We start from the raw sequence: 20,358 nt of genomic DNA on the forward strand, positions 1-20,358 counted from the left end.
CCTCTGGACGTGGCTGGAACACCAGGGCGTCATCCTAGTGGTTCAACATCTGGCGGGCTCTCTGAACGCCAGAGCAGACGAACTCAGCCGCCGGTGCATGATGGATCACGAATGGCGCCTGAACTCCGAAGTGGCGCAAGGTCTCTTTCAGCAGTGGGGAGAGCCTTGGTTAGATCTATTCGCCACCGAAGAGAACGCGCAATGTCAGCAGTTCTGCGCGTTGGAATTTCCAAGGCGGCACTCGCTCGGCGACGCTTTTCGTCACGAGTGGAGTTGCGGTCTGTTGTACGCCTTTCCGCCTATACCACTTCTGCCCAGAGTGCTGAAGAAGATCAGGCGTCCCTCCACAAAAACGGTATACGCCTGCCAGTGGAACAAATTTGTGGCATGGTGCACAGCAAATGCTGTGGCTCCCCTTTCCGCCCCTCTTTCTGAGGTTCTCCTCTTTCTTCTTTCTTTGGCCCGGCAGGGCTCTGCCCTGGGCACCTTGAAAGGTTATTTTGCTGCCCTCTCTGCCTTCTTACGGCTTCCTGATCAGCCTTCTCTTTTCAAGTCCCCTGTGGTTCAACGCTTTCTTAAAGGCATTACTCATATGTTCCCTCCTGTTCCTTTCGTAATGCCTCAGTGGGACTTGAATCTTGTTCTCACATTTCTGATGTGCGCTCCCTTTGAGCCTCTTCACAATTGTCCTCTTCGTCTTCTGACGCTTAAGACTGCTTTCCTGGTAGCCATCACCTCGGCTAGACGGGTGAGTGAGCTCCAGGCTCTATCGTCCAAGCCTCCTTTTCTATCTGTTCATCCGGACAAGGTTGTCCTTCGGCCTCGTCCCTCCTTCCTTCCGAAAGTGGTGACTCCCTTTCATCTTGGGCAATCTGTCACCTTGCCCACCTTCTTTCCGCCTCCGCATCCTTCCAAAATCAAAATCTGTTACTCCTTGGCGAAAAAGGACCCTCCTGTTGGGCTGCGCGCCCATTCTACTCAGGCTACAGCGGCTACTACTGCTTTGGGACGGGGAGTCCCTTTGCAGGACATCTGTCAGGCGGCTACGTGGGCTTCGCTACACACGTTTGCCAGGCATTATTGCCTAGACAGCCAAGTCCGGAGAGACGGCTTCTTTGGCCGTTCTGTTCTCCAGGACTTTCTGGTGTGATCTTGGTTCGCAGACCCACCACCGGGGTTGGTATTGCTTGGGTATCTATTCTAAGGTGAGGAATCTAACTAACGTGTTTCTTTCAGATGAACAAGTTACTTACCTTCGGTAACGATGTATTTGTAAGAAACATTAGTTAGTTAGATTCCTCACCGACTCACCCATCCTCCCCGTTCTGCGAACTGACATCTAGGGTTAAGGTTGTCCTTTTCAGGCCCCTAGACTTTTTTGGCACCAGTGTCGGTCTCTTGCATGGCTCTGCGTTCCTGGCGCGGAAAGCTATGTACAAGAACTGGCGTCAGTGCGCGAGGGCGGCGTCTAAGTACTCCGACATCATTACGGCGCACGACGCCAACGACGGACGCGGAGCCGCAGACGACACCTAGCGACGCGCAAGGGGTATTGCTGACGAAAAATCTTCCGGATCCAGTCTGACGCCTGGGGATATTCTAAGGTGAGGAATCTAACTAATGTTTCTTACAGATACATTGTTACCGCAGGTAAGTAACTTGTTCATCAGGGCATATCCCTGGTGATTCAAAAACTTGGCAGGTTCCTTGAACGCCAGGGCGGATGAACTCAGACTCAGGTGCATGATGGATCATGAATGGCGTCTTCACTTGGAGGTGGTGCAAGGTCTCTCTCAGCAGTGGGGGAGCCTTGGTTAGATTTATTCGCCACCGAAGAGAATGCACAATGTCAGCAGTTCTGCGCATTAGAATTTCCCAGGCGGCACTTGCTAGGTGACGCTTTTCGGCACAAGTGGAGTCGCGCTCTTCTATACGCCTCTCCGTCTATCCAACGTCTGCCCAGAGTGCTGAAGAAGATCAAGCGCGACAGGGCCCAAGTCATTCTTGTGGCTCCGAATTGGGCACGAAGAGTCTGGTATCCCGAGCTGCTCAACATGGCCATCGATCCTCCGATCTGACTGCCTCTTCGGGATGATCTTCTGTTGCAGCAGCAGGGGACGGTCCTCCACCTGAACCTGTCCAGTCACCACCTCCTTATGTAGAGATTGAGCGGTGGCACTTGACGTTGTTTGACCTGCCTCCCGAAGTCCCAGATGTTATCTTGGCTGCCAGGCGTCCCTCCACTAAGACGGTATACGCCTGTCGATGGAACAGATTTGCGGCATGGTGCACAGCAAGGGCTATGGATCCCCTTTCTGCCTCTCTATCTGAGGTCCTCTTTTTCCTCCTTTCTCTGGCCCAGCAGGGCTTTGCTCTGGGCACTCTAAAGTGCTACCTCTCGGCCATCTCAGCCTTTCTTAGGCTTCCTTATCAGCCTTCTCTTTTCAAGTCCTCTGTTGTAAATAGATTCCTTAAGGGCATTACTCATCTTTTTCTTCCTGTTCCCTTTGTAATGCCCCAGTGAGACTTTAACTTGGTTCTTACCTATCTTATGTGCGCTCCCTTTGAGCCACTACATAACTAAATTCTCAGGCTCCTCACTTTGAAAACTGCCTTTCTGGTGGCCATCACCTCTGCTCTGCTCTTTCTTCCAAGCCTCCCTTTCTGGCTGTTTATCCAGACAAGGTCATCCTCTGAACTATACCTTCCTTTCTTCCAAAGGTGGTTAATTGTTTCCACATTGGCCAAACCATCACTTTGCCCACCTTCTTTCCACCTCCGCATCCTTCAAAAGAAGGAGAGGCTCCACAGTCTGAATCCAAAACGTGCGCTTTCCTTCTACTTGGGTAGTGCCAAACAATTTTGTCTCTTTGTGGGTTATGTGGGCCTTAAGAAAGGTCCATGCACAAATGGACCATCTCCAGGTGGGTTGTTCTGTGCATCAAAGCCTGCTATTCTTTGGCTAAGAAGAAGCCTCCAGTGGGACTGCGCGCCCATTCCACAGGGCAACGGGAGCTACCACTGCTTTAGGACAATGAGTCCACCTAAATGACATCTGCCAGGCAGCTACGTGGGTATCGCACACGTTCACCAAACACTACTGCCTGGACAGCCAAGTCTGGAGAGACGGCTTCTTTGGCCTTTCCGTTCTCCAGGACTTCCTGGTGTGATCTTGGTTCCCAGACCCTCCACCGGGGTTGACATTGCTGGGGTATCTATTCTAAGGTAAGGAATCTAACTAACGTGTTTCTTTCAGATGAACAAGTTACTTACCTTCGGTAACGATGTATCTGTGAGAAACATTAGTTAGTTAGATTCCGTACCGCCCCACCCATCCTCACCTTTCTGCGAACTGATATCCAGGGTTACGGTCATCCGTTTCAGGGCCCTAGTTTCATGGCACCAGTGTCGGTTTCTTGCATGGCTCTGCATTCCTGGCGCGGAAAGCTATATACAGAACTGACGTCAGCGCGCGAGATCGGCGTCTAAGTACTCCGACATCATCCCGGCGATTATGACGACGGACGCGGAGTCGCAGACAACGTCTACCGACGCGCAAGGGTACTGCTGACGAAACATCTTTCCGGATCCAGCCTGACGCCTGGGGATATTCTAAGGTAAGGAATCTAATGTTTCTTACAGATATATCGTTACCGAAGGTAAGTAACTTGTTCGCCAAGAACAGATGCATACTGGTAAGTAGCATTTTCCTTTCTCTTCGGCCAGCTTGGGACTGCGGTCGGTAAACACCGCATGTCTATTGGTCCGTTATTCCCACTCTGTGTTGGACATGGTTGCACAGGTGCTGCCTCAGTGTCTGGACAGTGCTCTCTCAGGCTGTTACCACCAGGAGGGTTGCATCAAAGTTAACCATCACTTGTAGGCTGGATACCGCCGACTCTCTAGGCAGGACGATTTCCACTTCAGTAGCCCTTCGTCGCTACGCCTGGATGAGATCGACTGGCTTTTCGGGGGATGTCCAGAATACCCTCATGGACATACCTTTTGATGTCTGTCGCCTTTTTGGCGTCAAAGCGGTCAACTCTTTAAAGCGTTTCAAGGTCTCACGGGCTACGGTCAAGTCCTTGGGCCTCTCCAGCCGCCCTGCGCAGTCCGCCCCTTTCGTGGCTACGAAAGTGGTGCCCCACTATGTCCCGCTCAGAGCCACAGGCCGCAGCAAGTTTCCCAATCTTCGCGTGGCTGGGGATGTGGGAAACACCGCCGTGGTTCAGGAGGCCAGCGGGTGGGCCAGTCCACCAATTCCCCTCTGCAGCAGCCTCCAAGCCTTCCTAGTCCAGCTTTTCAGGCCCATCAAACACCAGTGGGCGGCAGGATCCGCTGACACTTCCCCCACTGGCGCACCATCACGTCGGACAGGTGGGTTTTACAGATAGTCCGAAGGGGCTACTCCCTCCCCTTCGAGACTACCTCCCCAGCCATGCCACCTCAGTACCACCGCATGTCGGAGAATCACCTGGGCCTTCTCCAACAGGAAGTTACAGCTCTTTTGGCCAGAGGAGCCATCGAGCACGTTCCTTTCCCAGACGTAGGTCGTGGTTGTTACTCCCACTACTTTCTGGTAACCAAGAAGGACAAGGGCCTGCGTCCTATCTTGGATCTCAAGAACGTCAACCGCTTCCTCCAGAAGGAGAAGTTCAAGATGTTGACGCTCGCTCAGGTCTTGTCTGCCTCGACCCTAGAGACTGGATGGTAGCGTTGGACTTGCAGGATGCTTATTCTCATATCCCGGTTGTAGGAAGGTGGATATCTGACTATGGTTACCCCCAACTTTTTGCCTAGTGTCTAGCTGGTTTTTCGACTTAGTTGGCCTGAGATCCTGCCATTCAGGGTCTCAGGCTGTCTGCTCTCTCTTTAAAATGGACTCCATGTACCCTAGGTACATTCCCAATTGGTAAGGATCACCTTATTGGACCCTGTACAGTGTACCCTAGGTACCCAGGGCATAGGTGTACCCTAGGCCTCCCAGGGGCTGCAGCATGTATTATGCCACCCCTGGTCTGGCCTTCCAATCAGACACAACTGGCTGATCACTCAGCTGGGGCAAGGTCGTGTAATCACCCCTTGCTTAGATATAGTATGCCTATATCTACCCTTATATATAGACACATGTGTACCTATCAGTCACTCCTATGGCAGGCCTTAACAATCCTGGAGGCAGAGTGCTTGGTAACATGTGAGATGGTGCTCTAGCATGAGCTGAGCCTGTCTGCAGCTTTCGGAACCATGTCCTTATAGCTGTTCTATGATATAGCCTACCATATACTCTTAAAGTGCCTTATAATCTTAAACGGTTATGGTAACTATTTATTTATTTATTTTTGAGATTTATAAAGCGCGAACAAATGCCCGTAGGCGTCTCGGCGCTGGGAGAACGGTGTGAAGTATCCACAGAAGCTGAATCGGAGCTGTTATTGTCCAAAGAGCCAGGTCTTCAATTTTTTGCGAAATAACATCAAAGATGAGCTTTCTCTGATGGCAATTGGTACCGAGTTCCAGAGCCTGGGAGCGGCCACCAGAAAGAGCCTGTCGCCACAGGTGACTGTTCTAGTTCGAGGTACCTGCAGAAGATTGAAGTTGTTAGATCGGAGAGATCTAATGGATAGGGAAGGCCGAAGATGGGCCTTCAGGAAGTCAGGACCTTGGTTGTGCAGTGCTTTGTATGTGATACAGAGTGTTTTAAATTTAATCCTGTTGTGGATTTTGAGCCAATGCAAATTTTTTATTGTATCTGAGATTGGTTTGAATTTCGGGGTTCCCGACAGGAGACGGGCTGCGGCGTTTTGGATTGTTTGTAATTTATTGATCACTCTGGCCTGAGCATTAACAAACAGGCCATTACAATAGTCGAGGGAGGACAGCACTAAGGCACTTATCAGAGTTTTTCCAGCTGCGGCTGGTAAGAATGGCAGAATTTTCTTAATCAGCCTCAATTTATAGTGGGCAGAAGCTGCTGTTTTATTTGCGTGGGCCATAAAGTTCAGGTTTTCATCAAAAATCACTCCTAGGTTTCTAACCGAAGTGACTGGTTTCGGGGGGTCCCTTATGAGGGAGGCCACCATGTAGACGACCAGCAAGGTGAGAGATGTCCAAAGATGAGCACCTCCGTTTTTTCGGAGTTTAGTTTTAAGCAATTGGAGGCCATCCAGTCTCCAATTGCCCGCATGCCCTCCTGGAGATTTCCTGCTACTCTCTCTCCATCCCCATTAATGGCTAGCACAAGTTGTGTGTCATCTGCGTATGAAGTAAGACTCATCCCATGGGCTTTGATGACAGATGCCAAGTCCGACACATAGATATTAAATAGTGTCGGGCATAGGGATGAGCCTTGAGGAACTCCACATGGCAGTGACAGCTTGTCAGATTGAAAATGTCCCAGTGTGACCACCTGTGTTCTCCCTGCCAGAAGGAAGAAAGCAGGTTCTGTGCCAGATGGCAAATGCCCATCTTTCCGACACGGTCCATCAAGATCTTATGGTGGACCGTGTCGAATGCTGCGGATAAATCAAGTAGTACCAGTATCGCTGTTCCTCCCTGATCACGAATCATTCGTATATCCTCAGTGGCTTTGATTAAGGCCGTCTCTGTGCCATGGTACCTGCGAAAGCCAAATTGGGTGTTGTCTAGAGATTGGTGCTTCTCTAAGAACTCTGAGAGTTGAGTATTCATAGGCTTCTCAGCTACCTTGGCTAGAAAAGGTAGATTGGCTATGGGACGGTAGTTCTTTAGTTGTTCCTTGTCCAGATTGGCTTTCGTTAAAAGAGGCTTAATCAGGGTGTTCTTTAGTGAGTCCGGATAGATCCCTGTTCTAAACATGGCATTACAGACTGAGGTAATCTCAGGAGCTAAGCAGTCCATCACCGAACGGATGACCTTGAAGGGGCAGGGATCTAAAGCCGATCCCGAATTCAAAGTGGCAGTGATGTCCTTAATTTGAGTCTCTGTGAGATCCGTAAACCGAGGTAGTGCATGGCCCTGAATAATGCCATCGGGCATAGGAGGTTGAGTTATAATTTTGTCAGAGAAGACTTGATAAATATCGTTCACCTTGGTGAAAAAGAACTTAGCCAAGGAATCGCAGAGAGATTGGGATGGAGGTGGAGCTAAGTCTGGAGTGTTTCCCGCTAGGGTCTTGGTGATCTCGAACAGTTTTTTACTCGAATTGTCGGCATTGTTGATTTGTTCTGTAAAGAATTTTTTCTTGGTTTCAACAATAAGGGCTTTATAAAGCCCTAATACATCCCTATAGCTGGCTTTGTCTTAAAGACTGTAAGATCTACGCCAGTGCCTTTCCTTGTTTCTGCAGAATTGTTTCTGTTTGCGCAGTTCCTCTGTAAACCAAGGGGCCGTGGGTGCTGTTCTACTTCTAGAGGGTTTTTTGGTGGGGGCTAGAGTGTCTGTGGCTGAGCCTAGCCACTCCTGAAATTGGCAGGTGGCAGTATTCGGATCAGTGGAAAGGCATGGTCGGGTCCTATCTAGAAGAGAAAAGAGCTCCAGATGATCAATATCTTTCCAGACTTTAAAAGGTTCTGGTCTCGGAGCAGGTTCTCTCCTGGCCCTATTAGCCATGACTGAGATCCTCATTAGGATGACATAGTGATCTGTCCAAGGCATGGGCAAGGTGTCTATTATTTTTAGACCTTCCAAATTGGAGAAGATGCCGTCCAGGGTGTGACCGGCCCTGTGGGTGGGGGTGGTAACCAATTGCCGAAGGCTCAGGATGTCCATGTCTGATATCAATGTGCGGGTGTCGCTATCAGATGACTTCTCGAGGTGGAGGTTCATATCACCCATCAGTGTGAAAGAGTCTTCCATCGCCAGTGCTTCAAGTATTGAGCCAAGGTTGGCAAGGAAGCCAGTTCGGGCACCTGGGGGACGATATATTAGCATTCCTTTGAAGTGAAATGATGGAGTGAGCTTAAGGTCAAATTGGAGGGCTTCGAAAAGGCTGGAAGGGATAGATGACATTCTCACATTTATATGATCCCGGGCTATGATGGCTAGCCCGCCTCCCCGCCTCCCCGCTAGCCCGCCTCCCCGCCTTCCGACTCGGTCTTGCCGATAAGCTAAATAGGCTGGAGGGGCAGCAACTGCCATGTCTGGGTCGGATGCCTCATCCGTCTACGTCTCTGTTATGAAGAGACAGTCTAAGTTATTATCTAGGATGAGGTCAGATACTTCTTGCCGATGTTTAACCAAAGAACGAGCGTTTATAAGTGCTATAGAAAAGTTTGTAGAGGTGCTGGTTGTCATGGAGTTCCTTTTGACCTTTTCATTGACTATATGTAGATTGATATCACAGTGAGGGCAAGTGAGTTCAGTAGATATCAGAACTCTACATAGATTATAACGAACACATTGGGTGTTAGTCATTGTGCGTAATTTTAACAAAGCAGATTTTGAATAGGTAAGTGGTCCTTGGCGGGGATTATGAACAGGGGTTCTGGCCCTGGGCCCGGTCCTGGCGCGGACGGGCGCAGACGGGCTTGCCTTTGGCGTGCCCGCTGCGCCCGCCCGCTGCGCCGTCTTGGAGCGGTGTCCATTTATCGGGGAGGAGGAGGGTGAGGAGGCAGCCGCAACTAGCGCGCTACCCCGGCCTACTCCCAAGATGGCGGCCACCCTCAGCTCGGCCCAATGGCAGGAGTCCCGAGCAAGGAGGGAGTCCTGCCGGTAGGGAGCCGAGCGAAGTGGAGACAAGGGAGTCTATGCGCCAGATGAGCCATTTACAATTTAAAATGAATTACAATTAAAAACAGAGCGTTCGAGCTAGCGAGTACAAGTCCAAGTCAGCAGACAGCCGCACCACTAGCACTCAACAAAGATTTAAATCTGTTACAAACACAGCGTAGCACTCACACAGCCCCCGGCTTCCGCCTCAGGGGTGATCACACCAAAATCAAACCAAAACCAACTATGGTTTGGCTTTATCAAAACATGTCGTGTAAGGTGTCTTAACACTTTGGAATAATACCCCCATACCATTTCTGGTGATGAGGATATTATTCCTCCCTTCTAGAGGGAGAGACATGTTAAAATCCTACTTTGCTGTTTAACTCTAACCAAAGCCTCAGCATCACAAAATGGATGCTGCTGCCACAGACACGAGTCTGACCCCCTGCTGCTGGGAGTGATCCCGGCAAGGGAGGCTTGGACAATAGGTTTCCTGCTTGGGGAGGTGCTAGCACCTCCCCAGACAGACTTTAGTGTATTTGGGCAGGGAGGGCTGAAAGGAATGAGACATGCCTGGGGCACACAAGGTGTCCCATGCATAGTCCAGTTCAAACCGGTGCTGGGGCACTCCAGCCCCAGTCCTGGCGCGAAACTGGACAAAGGGAAGGGGGTGTAACCACTCCCCTCCCAGGTCCCACCCATAAGGCGTGACCTAGCAGGTAACCCAGCCCCCCAGATTAGTATAAGAGTGGTAGCTGGGCCCCAGGAGATTAGATTATCCTGAACCTCCAACTTGAACAGAAACTCTGGACCTTCGACATTCGCCGAAAGAAGAAGACTGAAGAATCTCCCTTGTGGCCAAGGAGTGGCTACCCTGTGCAAACAGGCACCATCAAGAGACTACCCTTTGCTTTGCTGAAGTTCTACGAGGGACCGACTGCAGAGCCCGACCAGAGCCTTGACTTCCAGACTTCTCCGACCCTGATCCACATCCACAGCCGAGCTGAGATCTGTGGAGGCGACGAGAGACGTGGGACCGGCTACCTGGGAAAAGTGGCTAGTATCTTCCAGCGCAGCTTCTGAGGTACCCTCGAAGTTGTGCACCGGGGATTGAGAAGCCCCAACCACCATCTGCACCGAAGATCAGCCCCCCACACTCCACGAGTCCTGCGTGGGGCCCTTCTGCATTTTCCTGCTTGCCGCGTCTGTCCGATTGCTTGCCCGTTGGCTAGTGGCCTTTGTGACGACACTCCCTGAAATCTTCACTGCTGGTTTGGCTCCTCCAGACTGGCTCCCGCTTCCCTGCAAAAGAGAAGCACCCCAGACCTTCCTGGTCTGCACCAGAAGCAAGTCCTCCGTTCTTCGTGGGTCCCGCTTGCCAAGGCTTGGTGAGTCCTAGTCCAACTTCGACGCCGCCGACAGCAAGAGCCTTCGTGGGACAGCTCGCCTCCTGGTCCTGGTCGTCCTCGACATCTCCTGATCCCCGTGGCTGCAGCGACAAGCTTCACCTTCACCTGCAATCTTCACGACATCGCCTGGTTCCTTCCTGGTTCCACGTAGTCACTGGCTAGTGACCTTGACTCTGTCCCTTCTGCTTGCAGGTATTCTCTCTTCTTGATCCCAGCCTTGGGATCCACCGGACACTCTTCACTGACTGCCTGTCAGCAACTTTCCTTCAGGCATCCATAGAAGTCCACGACGAAACCCGACGCAAGTTCACACCTATGCACCCGCAGTCCGTGGGCTAGGTAACTTGGGTACTTCGGTGCTCACAAGGGTAGTGACTATCCTAGGGTCTAGTTTCGGAGTCTCGACTCTCTAGCTGCTTCAGAAGTGTCCTTAAACTGTTAATTTCTAACTGCTAGTAATTCTATCGACTTTTACGCATTACGCGTGAGTGTTTCCACTCTGCACCTGAATCCCGTGGGCCTCCCACTTCCTAACTGTTGCTAGTGTAGTGTAGCCCCAGCGATTCCCTAGGCCTAGGCCTATCCTATTTTCGTGACAGTGGTCCTTATACCACTTCTTTAGTATATGGTTTGCGTGGCCCCTAGGGCCTAACTGTATTACTTACCTGTGTGACTTAATGTATGCATAAATAAGACTGTGTTGTACTTACCTCTAATCTCATAAAGAGTGCTGAGGGTTTGACTAGAATAAATACACTTTATTTTATATATATATCTGTTGTGCTGTCCTTTCATTTGGTATTCAAGGGATTGCATATGGAATCACAGCTGGCTTCACATGCCATTCAGAGTTTAGCCTAAGACTGCTCTTGTCCATGCTACCACTAGGATAGCTGGTCTATAAGGTTGACTTTACAACCAATCACCATAAGGGCTGTTTGGACTGATATAAGGTGTACACTAGAACTAGTGACATCATACATCAGGCCAACTTCTCACACCGGTCCTGCCAACCCACCGGCATTACCTGCGGTTCACGGTAGGCCATGAGCACTTTCAGTTTACCGTGCTCCCCTTTGGCCTTACCAGCGCTTCTCGGGTGTTCACGAAAGTGATGGCGGTTGTCGCAGCTCATCTGCACAGATCGGGGGTTTCAGTCTTCCCCTATCTCGAGGACTGGCTGTTGAACGCGGGCTCGCCCCATGCAGTCTTCTCCTACCTCTAGACTGTAGGAGAGTAGGGTCTGCTTTCTATGTTCACCCCCACTTTTTGCTTTTGCTTTACTGGTTTTCGACTTAGATGTGGCTGTGGGCCTGCTAATCAGACCCACAGCCCTGCTGTTCTCTCTCTAAATTAATACTATGTACTTTAGGTGCATAACCCAATTGGATAGGATCACCTTATTGGCCCCTGTACAGTGTACCTTAGGTACCCAGGGCATAGGTGTACCCTAGGCCTACCAGGGGCTGCAGCATGTATTATGCCACCCCTGGCCTGGCCTTCCATTATGACACAACTGGCTGATCACTCAGCTGGGGCAAGGTTGTGTAATCGCCCCTTGCTTAGGTATAGTATTCCTATACCTAACTTGCATATAGACACATGTGTACCTATCAGCCACTCCTATGGCAGGCCTTAACAATCCTGGAGGCAGAGTGCTTGGTAACATCTTGTCCCTCACTTTCACTGGCCCCATATGTCAGAAGATACTAAGGAGTTTTGTCGCTCCTGTGTCACCTGCCAAGCCAGTGGCAAATCAGGTGGCACCACAAAGGCCCCCCTCATACCACTACCTGTGGTGGGGGTTCCCTTTGAAAGAGTGGGCATAGATATTGTAGGACCAATGGACCCACAAACAGCATCTGGGCACAGATTCATACTGGTGATAGTGGACCATGCCACCAGGTATCCAGAAGCTATTCCCCTGAGGACCACAACAGCTCCTGTTGTGGCAAGGGCCCTGCTTGGAGTATTCTCCAGAGTGGGCTTTCCAAAGGAGGTCATTTCTGACAGAGGTGCCAACTTCATGTCAGGATACTTGACTGCAATGTGGAAGGAGTGTGGTGTGAACTACAAGTTCACCCCACCCTATCACCCACAGTGCAATGGGCTTGTTGAGAGATTCAACAAGACCCTAAAGGGAATGATAAAAGGTTTACCAGACAAGCTTAGGCGAAGATGGGACATCCTTTTACCCTGCCTTCTGTTTGCTTACAGAGAGGTCCCACAAAAGGGGGTTGGCTACAGCCCTTTTGAGCTTTTGTTTGGGCATCCTGTAAGAGGACCCCTGTGTTTGGTAAGGGAAGGATGGGAGAGACCTCTCAGACATCCCAAACTTGACATAGTGGATTATGTACTTGGTCTCCGCTCCAGGATGGCAGAGTATATGAAGAAGGCTTCTAAAAACCTTGAGGCAAGCCAAGAACTCCAAAAAGCTTGGCATGACCAAAAGGCTGCGCTGACTGTTTACCAGCCAGGGCAGAAAGTGTGGGTGTTGGAGCCAGTGGCCCCAGCAGCACTCCAAGACAAATGGTCTGGACCCCACACCATTGTTGAGAAAAAGGGAGAAGTCACCTACTTGGTGGACCTTGGGACTCCCAGAAGCCCCCACAGGGTGCTTCATGTCAACAGATTGAAGGCATATGTTGACAGGGCAGACATGGGGCTACTCATGGCTACAGATGAGGGGCAGGAGGAAGAGAGTGACCCTCTCCCAGACCTGTTGACTCAGAACCCTGATGATGGCTCAGTTGATGGTGTGGTCTTTTCTGACAGCCTCACTGTCCATCAGCAACAGGACTGCAGGCAAGTTCTAAGAACCACTGTCACGGAAATAGAATAGGCCTAGGCCTAGGGAATCGCTGGGGCTACACTACACTAGCGTTAGTTAGGAAGTGGGAGGCCCACGGGATTCGTGTGCAGAGTGGAAACACTCACACGTAATGCGTAAAAGTCAATAGCAATAGTACAGTTTAGAAAACGGTAGGTTTAGGACACTTCCGGAGTAGCTAGGAAGTTGAGACTTGAAAACTAGACACTAGGATAGTCACTATCCTGATGAGCACCGGAGTACCCAGGTTACCTAGCCCACAGGCTGCGGGTGCATAGGGGTGAAGATGCGTCGTTTTCGTCGTCGACTCCTATGGATGCCTGAAGAAAGATGCTGACAGGCAGTCAGTGAAGAGTGTCCGGTGGATCCCAAGGCTGGGATCAAGAAGAGAGGAAACCTGCAAGCAGAAGGGACAGAGTCAAGGTCACTAGCCAGTGACCACGTGGAACCAGGAAGGAACCAGGCGATGTCGTGAAGATTTGCAGGTGAAGGTGAAGCTTGTCGCTGCAGCCAGGAGGACCAGGAAGCGTCGAGGACGACCAGGACCAGGAGGCGAGCTGTCCCACGAAGGCTCTTGCTGTCGGCGGCGTCGAAGTTGGACTAGGACTCACCAAGCCTTGGCAAGCGGAACCCACGAAGAACGGAGGACTTGCTTCTGGTTCAGACCAGGAAGGTCTGGGGTGCTTCTTCTTTGCAGAGAAGCGGGAGCCAGTCTGGAGGAGCCAAACCAGCGCGGAAGATTTCAGGGAGCGTCGTCACAAAGGCCACTAGCCAGTGGGCAAGCAACCGGACAGACGCGGCAAGCAGGAAAATGCAGAAGGGCCCCACGCAGGACTCGTGGAGTGTGGGGGGCTGATCTTCGGTGCAGATGGTGCTTGGGGTTGGGGCTTCTCAATCCCCGGTGCACAACTTCGAGGGTACCTCAGAAGCTGCGCTTTAAGTTACTAGCCACTTTTTCCAGGTAGCCGGTCCCACGTCGCTCGTTGCCTCCACGGATCTCAGCTTTGCTGTCGATGTGGATCAGGGTCGGAGATGTCTAGAAGTCAAGGCTCTGGTCGGGCTCTGCAGTCGGTTCCTCGTAGAACGTGGGCAAAGCAAAGGGTAGTCTCTTGATGGTGCCTGTTTGCACAGGGTAGCCACTCCTTGGCTACAAGGGAGATTCTTCAGTCTTCTTCTTTCGTCGAATGTCGAAGGTCCAGAGTTTCTGTTCAGTTTTGCAGGTTCAGGATAATCTAAAGTCTTGAGGCCCAACTCCCACTCTTATACTAATCTGGGGGGCTGGGATACCTGCTAGGTCACGCCTTATGGGTGGGACCTGGGAGGGGGTGGTTACACCCACTTCCCTTTGTCCAGTTTCGCGCCAGAGCTGGGGCTGGAGTGCCCCAGCACCGGTTTGAACTGGGCTATGCATGGGACACCTTGTGTGCCCCAGGCATGTCTCATTCCTTTCAGCCCTCCCTGCCCCAATACACTAAAGTCTGTCTGGGGAGGTGCTAGCACCTCCCCAAGCAGGAAACCTATTGTCCAAGCCTCCCTTGCCAGGATCACTCCCAGCAGCAGGGGGTCAGACTCGTGTCTGTGGCAGCAGCATCCATTTTGTGATGCTGAGGCTTTGGTTAGAGTTAAACAGCAAAGTAGGATTTTAACATGTCTCTCCCTCTAGAAGGGAGGAATAATATCCTCATCACCAGAAATGGTATGGGGGTATTATTCCAAAGTGTTAGACACCTTACACGACATGTTTTGATAAAGCCAAACCATAGTTACCATAACCGTTTAAGATTATAAGGCACTTTAAGAGTATATGGTAGGCTATATCATAGAACAGCTATAAGGACATGGTTCTGAAAGCTGCAGACAGGCTCAGCTCATGCTAGAGCACCAACTCACATGTTACCAAGCACTCTGCCTCCAGGATTGTTAAGGCCTGCCATAGGAGTGGCTGATAGGGACACATGTGTCTATATATAAGGTAGATATAGATATACTATATCTAAGCAAGGGGTGATTACACGACCTTGCCCCAGCTGAGTGATCAGCCAGTTGTGTCTGATTGGAAGGCCAGACCAGGGGTGGCATAATACATGCTGCAGCCCCTGGGAGGCCTAGGGTACACCTGTGCCCTGGGTACCTAGGGTACACTGTACAGGGTCCAATAAGGTGATCCTTACCAATTGGTTATGTACCTAGGGTACATGGAGTCCATTTTAAAGAGAGAGCAGACAGCCTGAGACCCTGAATGGCAGGATCTCAGGCCAACTAAGTCGAAAAACCAGCTAGACACTAGGCAAAAAGTTGGGGGTAACCATAGTCAGATATCCACCTTCCTACAAAAGCTTATGATTAATTTCTCGCTTTCAGTTGTTCTGGTGAGTCTCTTACACAAGCTTGGGTGCCTGAAATAGGTTTGCATAAAAAATCTGCACAAATCTATCCTATCCCTCTTAACCCCTTCAGCGCTGCGCGGATTCCTCCGCGGTGCTGAAGGGTTCGAGCGCGGGCGGGGCCATGACGGAACGGTTCCGTCATGAGCACAGCTCAACCGATGCTCATGACGGAACCGTTCCGTCATGAGCATGGAAGGGGTTAAAGACCTTTACCAATCTTAAGTAACCTTTCGAATTCAGAGCTAAACACAGCAAAATGAAGCTGCAAATTTGACAGAGTATGTTAGATTAATAGTACATTATTATCTTATGATGTATGTTCACTTGTTCACTGCAGGCCGCTTTACACAATTTCCTGCAGGGTCTAATGTTAAGCAAGTATGATAGTGGTTGATTTCAGTTGTGTTTTTCTCTAATTTCTGTTAGTCCAACATGTCGAAGAACTGCATTAAGCTGCTGTGCGAAGATCCCGTGTTTGCAGAGTACATAAAATGTATTTTGATGGATGAAAGGCTGTTTCTTAACAATAATGTTGTGTACACATTCCTGACACAATTCCTTCAAAAGGTAGGTTTGCTTCTTATATGTAATATTTCAGCTTGGTAAGGGTATTTTTGGGATTCATAGTCTTCTATAAGATGTCATGCTTTTTCCTCAGGTTCAAGGCCAGGTGTTTTCAGAAACAAATTGTACCAGTCTCATCAATACCCTTATCACCAACCTCATAAATCAGTATCAAACTCTTGAATCTGATTTCACCAACCGAGGGGACATCTCCAAGACCAGCACTACTTTAAATGGGGTAGGATAACTCATATGTCTTTAATAGCCCAATGGTGATTTCCAAGCATGCTTATTTCTTTGTCTCTGACTTGCTATCACTACATGCATAAGGGTTGTGGATGATATTCATTTCCTGTACCTATACTGTGTTGTTTCTGTAATCACCTAAATCTCTTCAGTCTTTTACTAAAACCACAAGCATGTGCTAACTGTTTGATGAGACCATTCTAATCGTGTACAGTAGTATATGCTCAATGTTGCATTGAACCACACTTGTACTATTTCAAAATGCAAAAAGAGATCGTTTTTATCCAGTTAAATACTAAGATCCAAATTGTTATTTCGTGAGGCATTTCGAGAAGCTGTAAACTGCAATACAGCTGCTTTGGATTTTTGTTTTTCAAATTTAATATTGGTAAATATAAAGTTCAGTAAAATCCTACTTTTTAAAATTCTTTGCAGACACAAGAATTTTGAAGCTGGTGTTTTTCAGACTGATACATTACAGTATCCTCTCTTACTCAAGTCAGAAAATGTTATACTACATATCACTTCATCCTGACATTTTCCTAAGGGCTGTTGTATTATGCAGAGTGACTTGGATCTTGCAATTGTCTCTTTGTCAATACTACAAATGTGCGAACATGTTGGGACAAGTGATGGTCACCCTCCTTTTTTCAAGGGGCTGATTTTCCAAATTTTCTTGTTAAGTATTTTTTGTGTGATCTCAGATGTTTAAAGCACACAATCTTCTGGCAATTACTGTAATGTGAGAACTTTGCCTAAAGTGCACAACAACACAGATGTCCTTATATGAATATCCGGCACAGGTTAAGAGCACTAATGAATTCTTTCTTCTTGACAAATCCCAATTATTTCTAGAGGTAGTAGATGAGGGAAGCAGTCTTCCACATTTCTTTAGATTGCCTAAAAAATTCCAGCAACCACCTCAAAAATTATACCTTTTGTGATTCTGTTACTATTCTCATCGGTTAGAGCATACAATCACATGACAGTCAGCCCTGGCAGTTGGTAGTTTGTGGGTAGCGAGTGTTGCAATATTGGACAAAATAATTTAGCTGAAAACTGATCAGAAATCAGACAATATTATACTAAAGATCACTTTGCCCCAACATTTTCCTTAGGGCTGTTGTATTATCCATAGTAATTTGGATCTAGCACTTTGTTTCTGTGTCGATAAAACAGATGATACCTTAGAGGCGTTCAGACTCCTGCTGGTCACACTTTTTTATATCGTTGGTCATATATCCATAAGTTTCTTCTTATTCTATTTTGTAATCCCAAATGTTTGGATCACACAGCCTTCTGGCAAGTACTGTATATGTGAGCACTGGCCCTGGAGTACACAGCAACATAGATGTCCTGGCATGGTTATCCAGCACAGGTTAAGAACACTATGGAGTTCTTTCTTCTTGACAAATTCACAATACTAAAAGAAATTGCTGCAACCACCCCAACAAATTGTAACTTTTGATGGAGTGATGGAAGCCTGTGGCATGTGGGTAGTGTGTTATAAATCTGCTAGAGACTACTAGCCGCAGATTCCTTCACGTAGAATTATCCACAGGCGTGAGAATAGATCCGGAAAACTTTTTACCCAACATCCCTGCGCGCCGGCATCACGCGACTCCGCCCCAGGCGTCGTCCGTACACGTGACGTCAGCGAGGTCACATAAGTCCCACCCTGGCGCGCCCAAATCAGTTTTTTCCTTTTCCGTGTGCAACGCGGATCCGGTTTGTGCTCTGGGCCTGTTTAGGCCTTTCCCTTCTGCTCTTGCTGCGTGTGTAGGAACAGTGTGCGAATGGCTTCGGGCTTTAAAACTTGTTCGTCTTGTAGCCGCCTCCAGTGGGCGACGGATCCTCACCCCATCTGTATGTGGTGTTTGGGGGAGCACCACGACTCCACTGATTGTGAGGCGTGTCAGCAGATGAAGCCGAAGTCCCGGTGGGAGCCCCGAATGAAACTCCTTTCAGCTCATGTGTCCAGGTCGTTGCCGACACCTCACCCGGCCCCTGAGGAGGGTTCTCGGACCCGTGGCTTCCCTCGCCGACTATGATCTTCTCCCAGGTCGCAAGTGCGCCGCTCACTCCTTGGTAAGTGTCGCAGTTTGTCCCCGAGGGTTGGGTTCCGGCCTGTCAGGGGTGTGGGCTCTCCGCGGGTGGTGCGGCCCCACGGATCGTCCCCTTATCCGCCGTTTACTGGCATGGGGGCGACCAGACCCAGATGGAGACATGCGGCGGCTTTGCAGGCCTCGCTGGCTTCTCCTACTCCTCCTTCCCCTCCTGGGACGTCGGCGGATCCCTTGCAGTGTGCGGGGCCCTCCCCGTGTCTCTGGCCCCGTTGCCGACTGGTTCGGATCCTGGCTTAGAGCCTGTGGTGCCGTTGGTGTGTGGCCCTTCGGGGGTCCCTCCTTCGGACCATGGCGCCTCTGCTTCGCCGCACACTCCCGCGGGAGTCCCTGTGGTGTCGCGGGAGGTCGCCAATGCTCGGGTTGCACCCCCGATCCCCTCTCGGTCCTCGGGACAGGCGGCGGCCTTGTCTGGGGCCTAGGTGACGCGGCCACGGCGCCGGCGGCTGCTGGCACTGGCGGCGCCGCAGGGGTCGGCGGAGGGCCCTTCTCGTCTGAGCCCCTCTCGGTCCTCAGGACAGGCGGCGGCCTTGTCCGGGGCTGAGGTGATGGCGCCGGCGGCTGCTGGCCCTTGCAGTGCCACAGGGGTCGGCGGAGGACCCTTCTCGCCCGAGCCCCTCTCAGTCCTCGGGACAGGCGGCGGCCTTGTTCGGGGACCCAGGTGACGCCGCCACGGTGCCGGCGGCTGCTGGCCCTGGCGGCGCCGCAGGGGTCGGCGGAGGGCCCTTCTCGTCTGAGCCCCTCTCGGTCCCCAGGACAGGCGGCGGCCTTGTCTGGGGCCGAGGTGACGGCGGCGGCGGCTGCTGGCCCTGGCGGTGCCACAGGGGTCGGCAGAGGACCCCTCTCGCCCGAGCCCCTCTCTGTCCTTGGGACAGGCGGCGGCCTTGTCCGGGGCTGAAGTGACGCTGATACGGCGCCGGCGGCTGCTGGCCCAGGCGGAGCCCCGGGGGTCGGCGGAGGGCCGGTCTTGTCCTGTCACGAGTCGCGGCTGGCGGGGGTCTCCTCGTCCCTCCCCGAGCCCTTCTTGTCCCTCCGTGCAGGCGGCTGCCTCGTCGGAGGTCGAGTCGGCTCCGTTCCAGCGCCACCCCGGCTCCGGTTCAGCTCCAGTCTCCTGCGCCGTGTGCTGTGTTGGAGGTCGCCCCGGCGTCTCCTCCGTCGCCAGTCGGCGACGGTGCCCTGCCTCAGGTTGCGGACTCTTCGGCGCTGGGCCGACGTCAGGTCGTTGACTGGTCTTCGGACGCCTCCTCTTCTTCAGAGGTTCGGCGGTTGCTGGTGTCATCCTCGCCGGAGACGGTCCGCCGTGTCGTGGCTTTTTCCCCGACATCGTCTAAAGGTGGCTCCTCGCCGTCCCCACGACTGCGGTCTTCGCCAAAGGAGCCACAAGTCCCCCACTCTTCGGTCCCCCCTCCTTACTTTCGGCCTTGGCCCTTCCTTCCTCCGGTTGGCTTGGGGGATGGCCGCCTTTACTTGCAGCCGTCGCCTAACGAGGAGCTGCTTTCCCCTCCGCGGAGCACTATGGAGGCGGGTGCGGCTTTCGCCCGCGCTGTTTCCACGGCTGTGCGAATTTTGCGCATGGGTGATCCTGCTACCCATTTCCCCACAGATCATCTTCTGGAGGTTCTCCATCAGGGCTCTGGTGGTAGGGAACTGTTGCTTCCCTTCGAGGTTTCACTACACTCTTCTCTCTTGGGGACTTGGGGCCGTCCCGCCACGGGGGACCCGGTGCCCCAGCACCTTCTGCACCGCGTGATCCGGTGTGCCATTCTCTTCACCCTTTGACTAGAGGCCCCCTTTTGCAGTCTGCCTTTCCTGCTTTGCCACTGCTGTTGTCTCCCCCTTCACGGGATGCCCGCTGGCTGGACTCCTGGGGGCCAAATATGTTTGCCTCAACCAGTGCGGCTCTGCGGGCCCTTAACACGCTGTGTGTTTTGGCTAGGGCCACTTCTTGCTTGTGGGACTCGGCGGAGTCCCTTATGTCTGCCGCTTCTCAGGAGGGTGCCTGTGTGGATTTGAGGCACCATGTCTTGGATGGTCGGGAGCTGGCGGCGTTTATCCTTCGCTCCGCTCTGGACATCTCGGAGGTGCTGGGTCGTGCCATGGCTTCTTCGGTG

The 20,358-nt window shown here is 51.4% G+C and overlaps 1 protein-coding gene across 1 annotated transcript in view; it reads left to right on the forward strand.

Annotated features, from left to right (window-relative positions):
* The window catches only part of USP34 (ubiquitin specific peptidase 34), a 2,509,780-nt gene that overhangs the window by 2,375,753 nt on the left and 113,669 nt on the right, over nt 1-20,358 (forward strand). Inside the window, exons 76-77 of the mRNA XM_085612349.1 lie at nt 15,741-15,881; nt 15,973-16,116. Coding sequence (XP_085468475.1) covers nt 15,741-15,881; nt 15,973-16,116 — 285 coding nt within the window. The remainder of the gene's footprint in view (nt 1-15,740; nt 15,882-15,972; nt 16,117-20,358) is intronic.

This window comes from Triturus cristatus, chromosome 6, assembly GCF_964204655.1.
Source record: "Triturus cristatus chromosome 6, aTriCri1.1, whole genome shotgun sequence".
Lineage (NCBI taxonomy): Eukaryota > Metazoa > Chordata > Amphibia > Caudata > Salamandridae > Triturus > Triturus cristatus.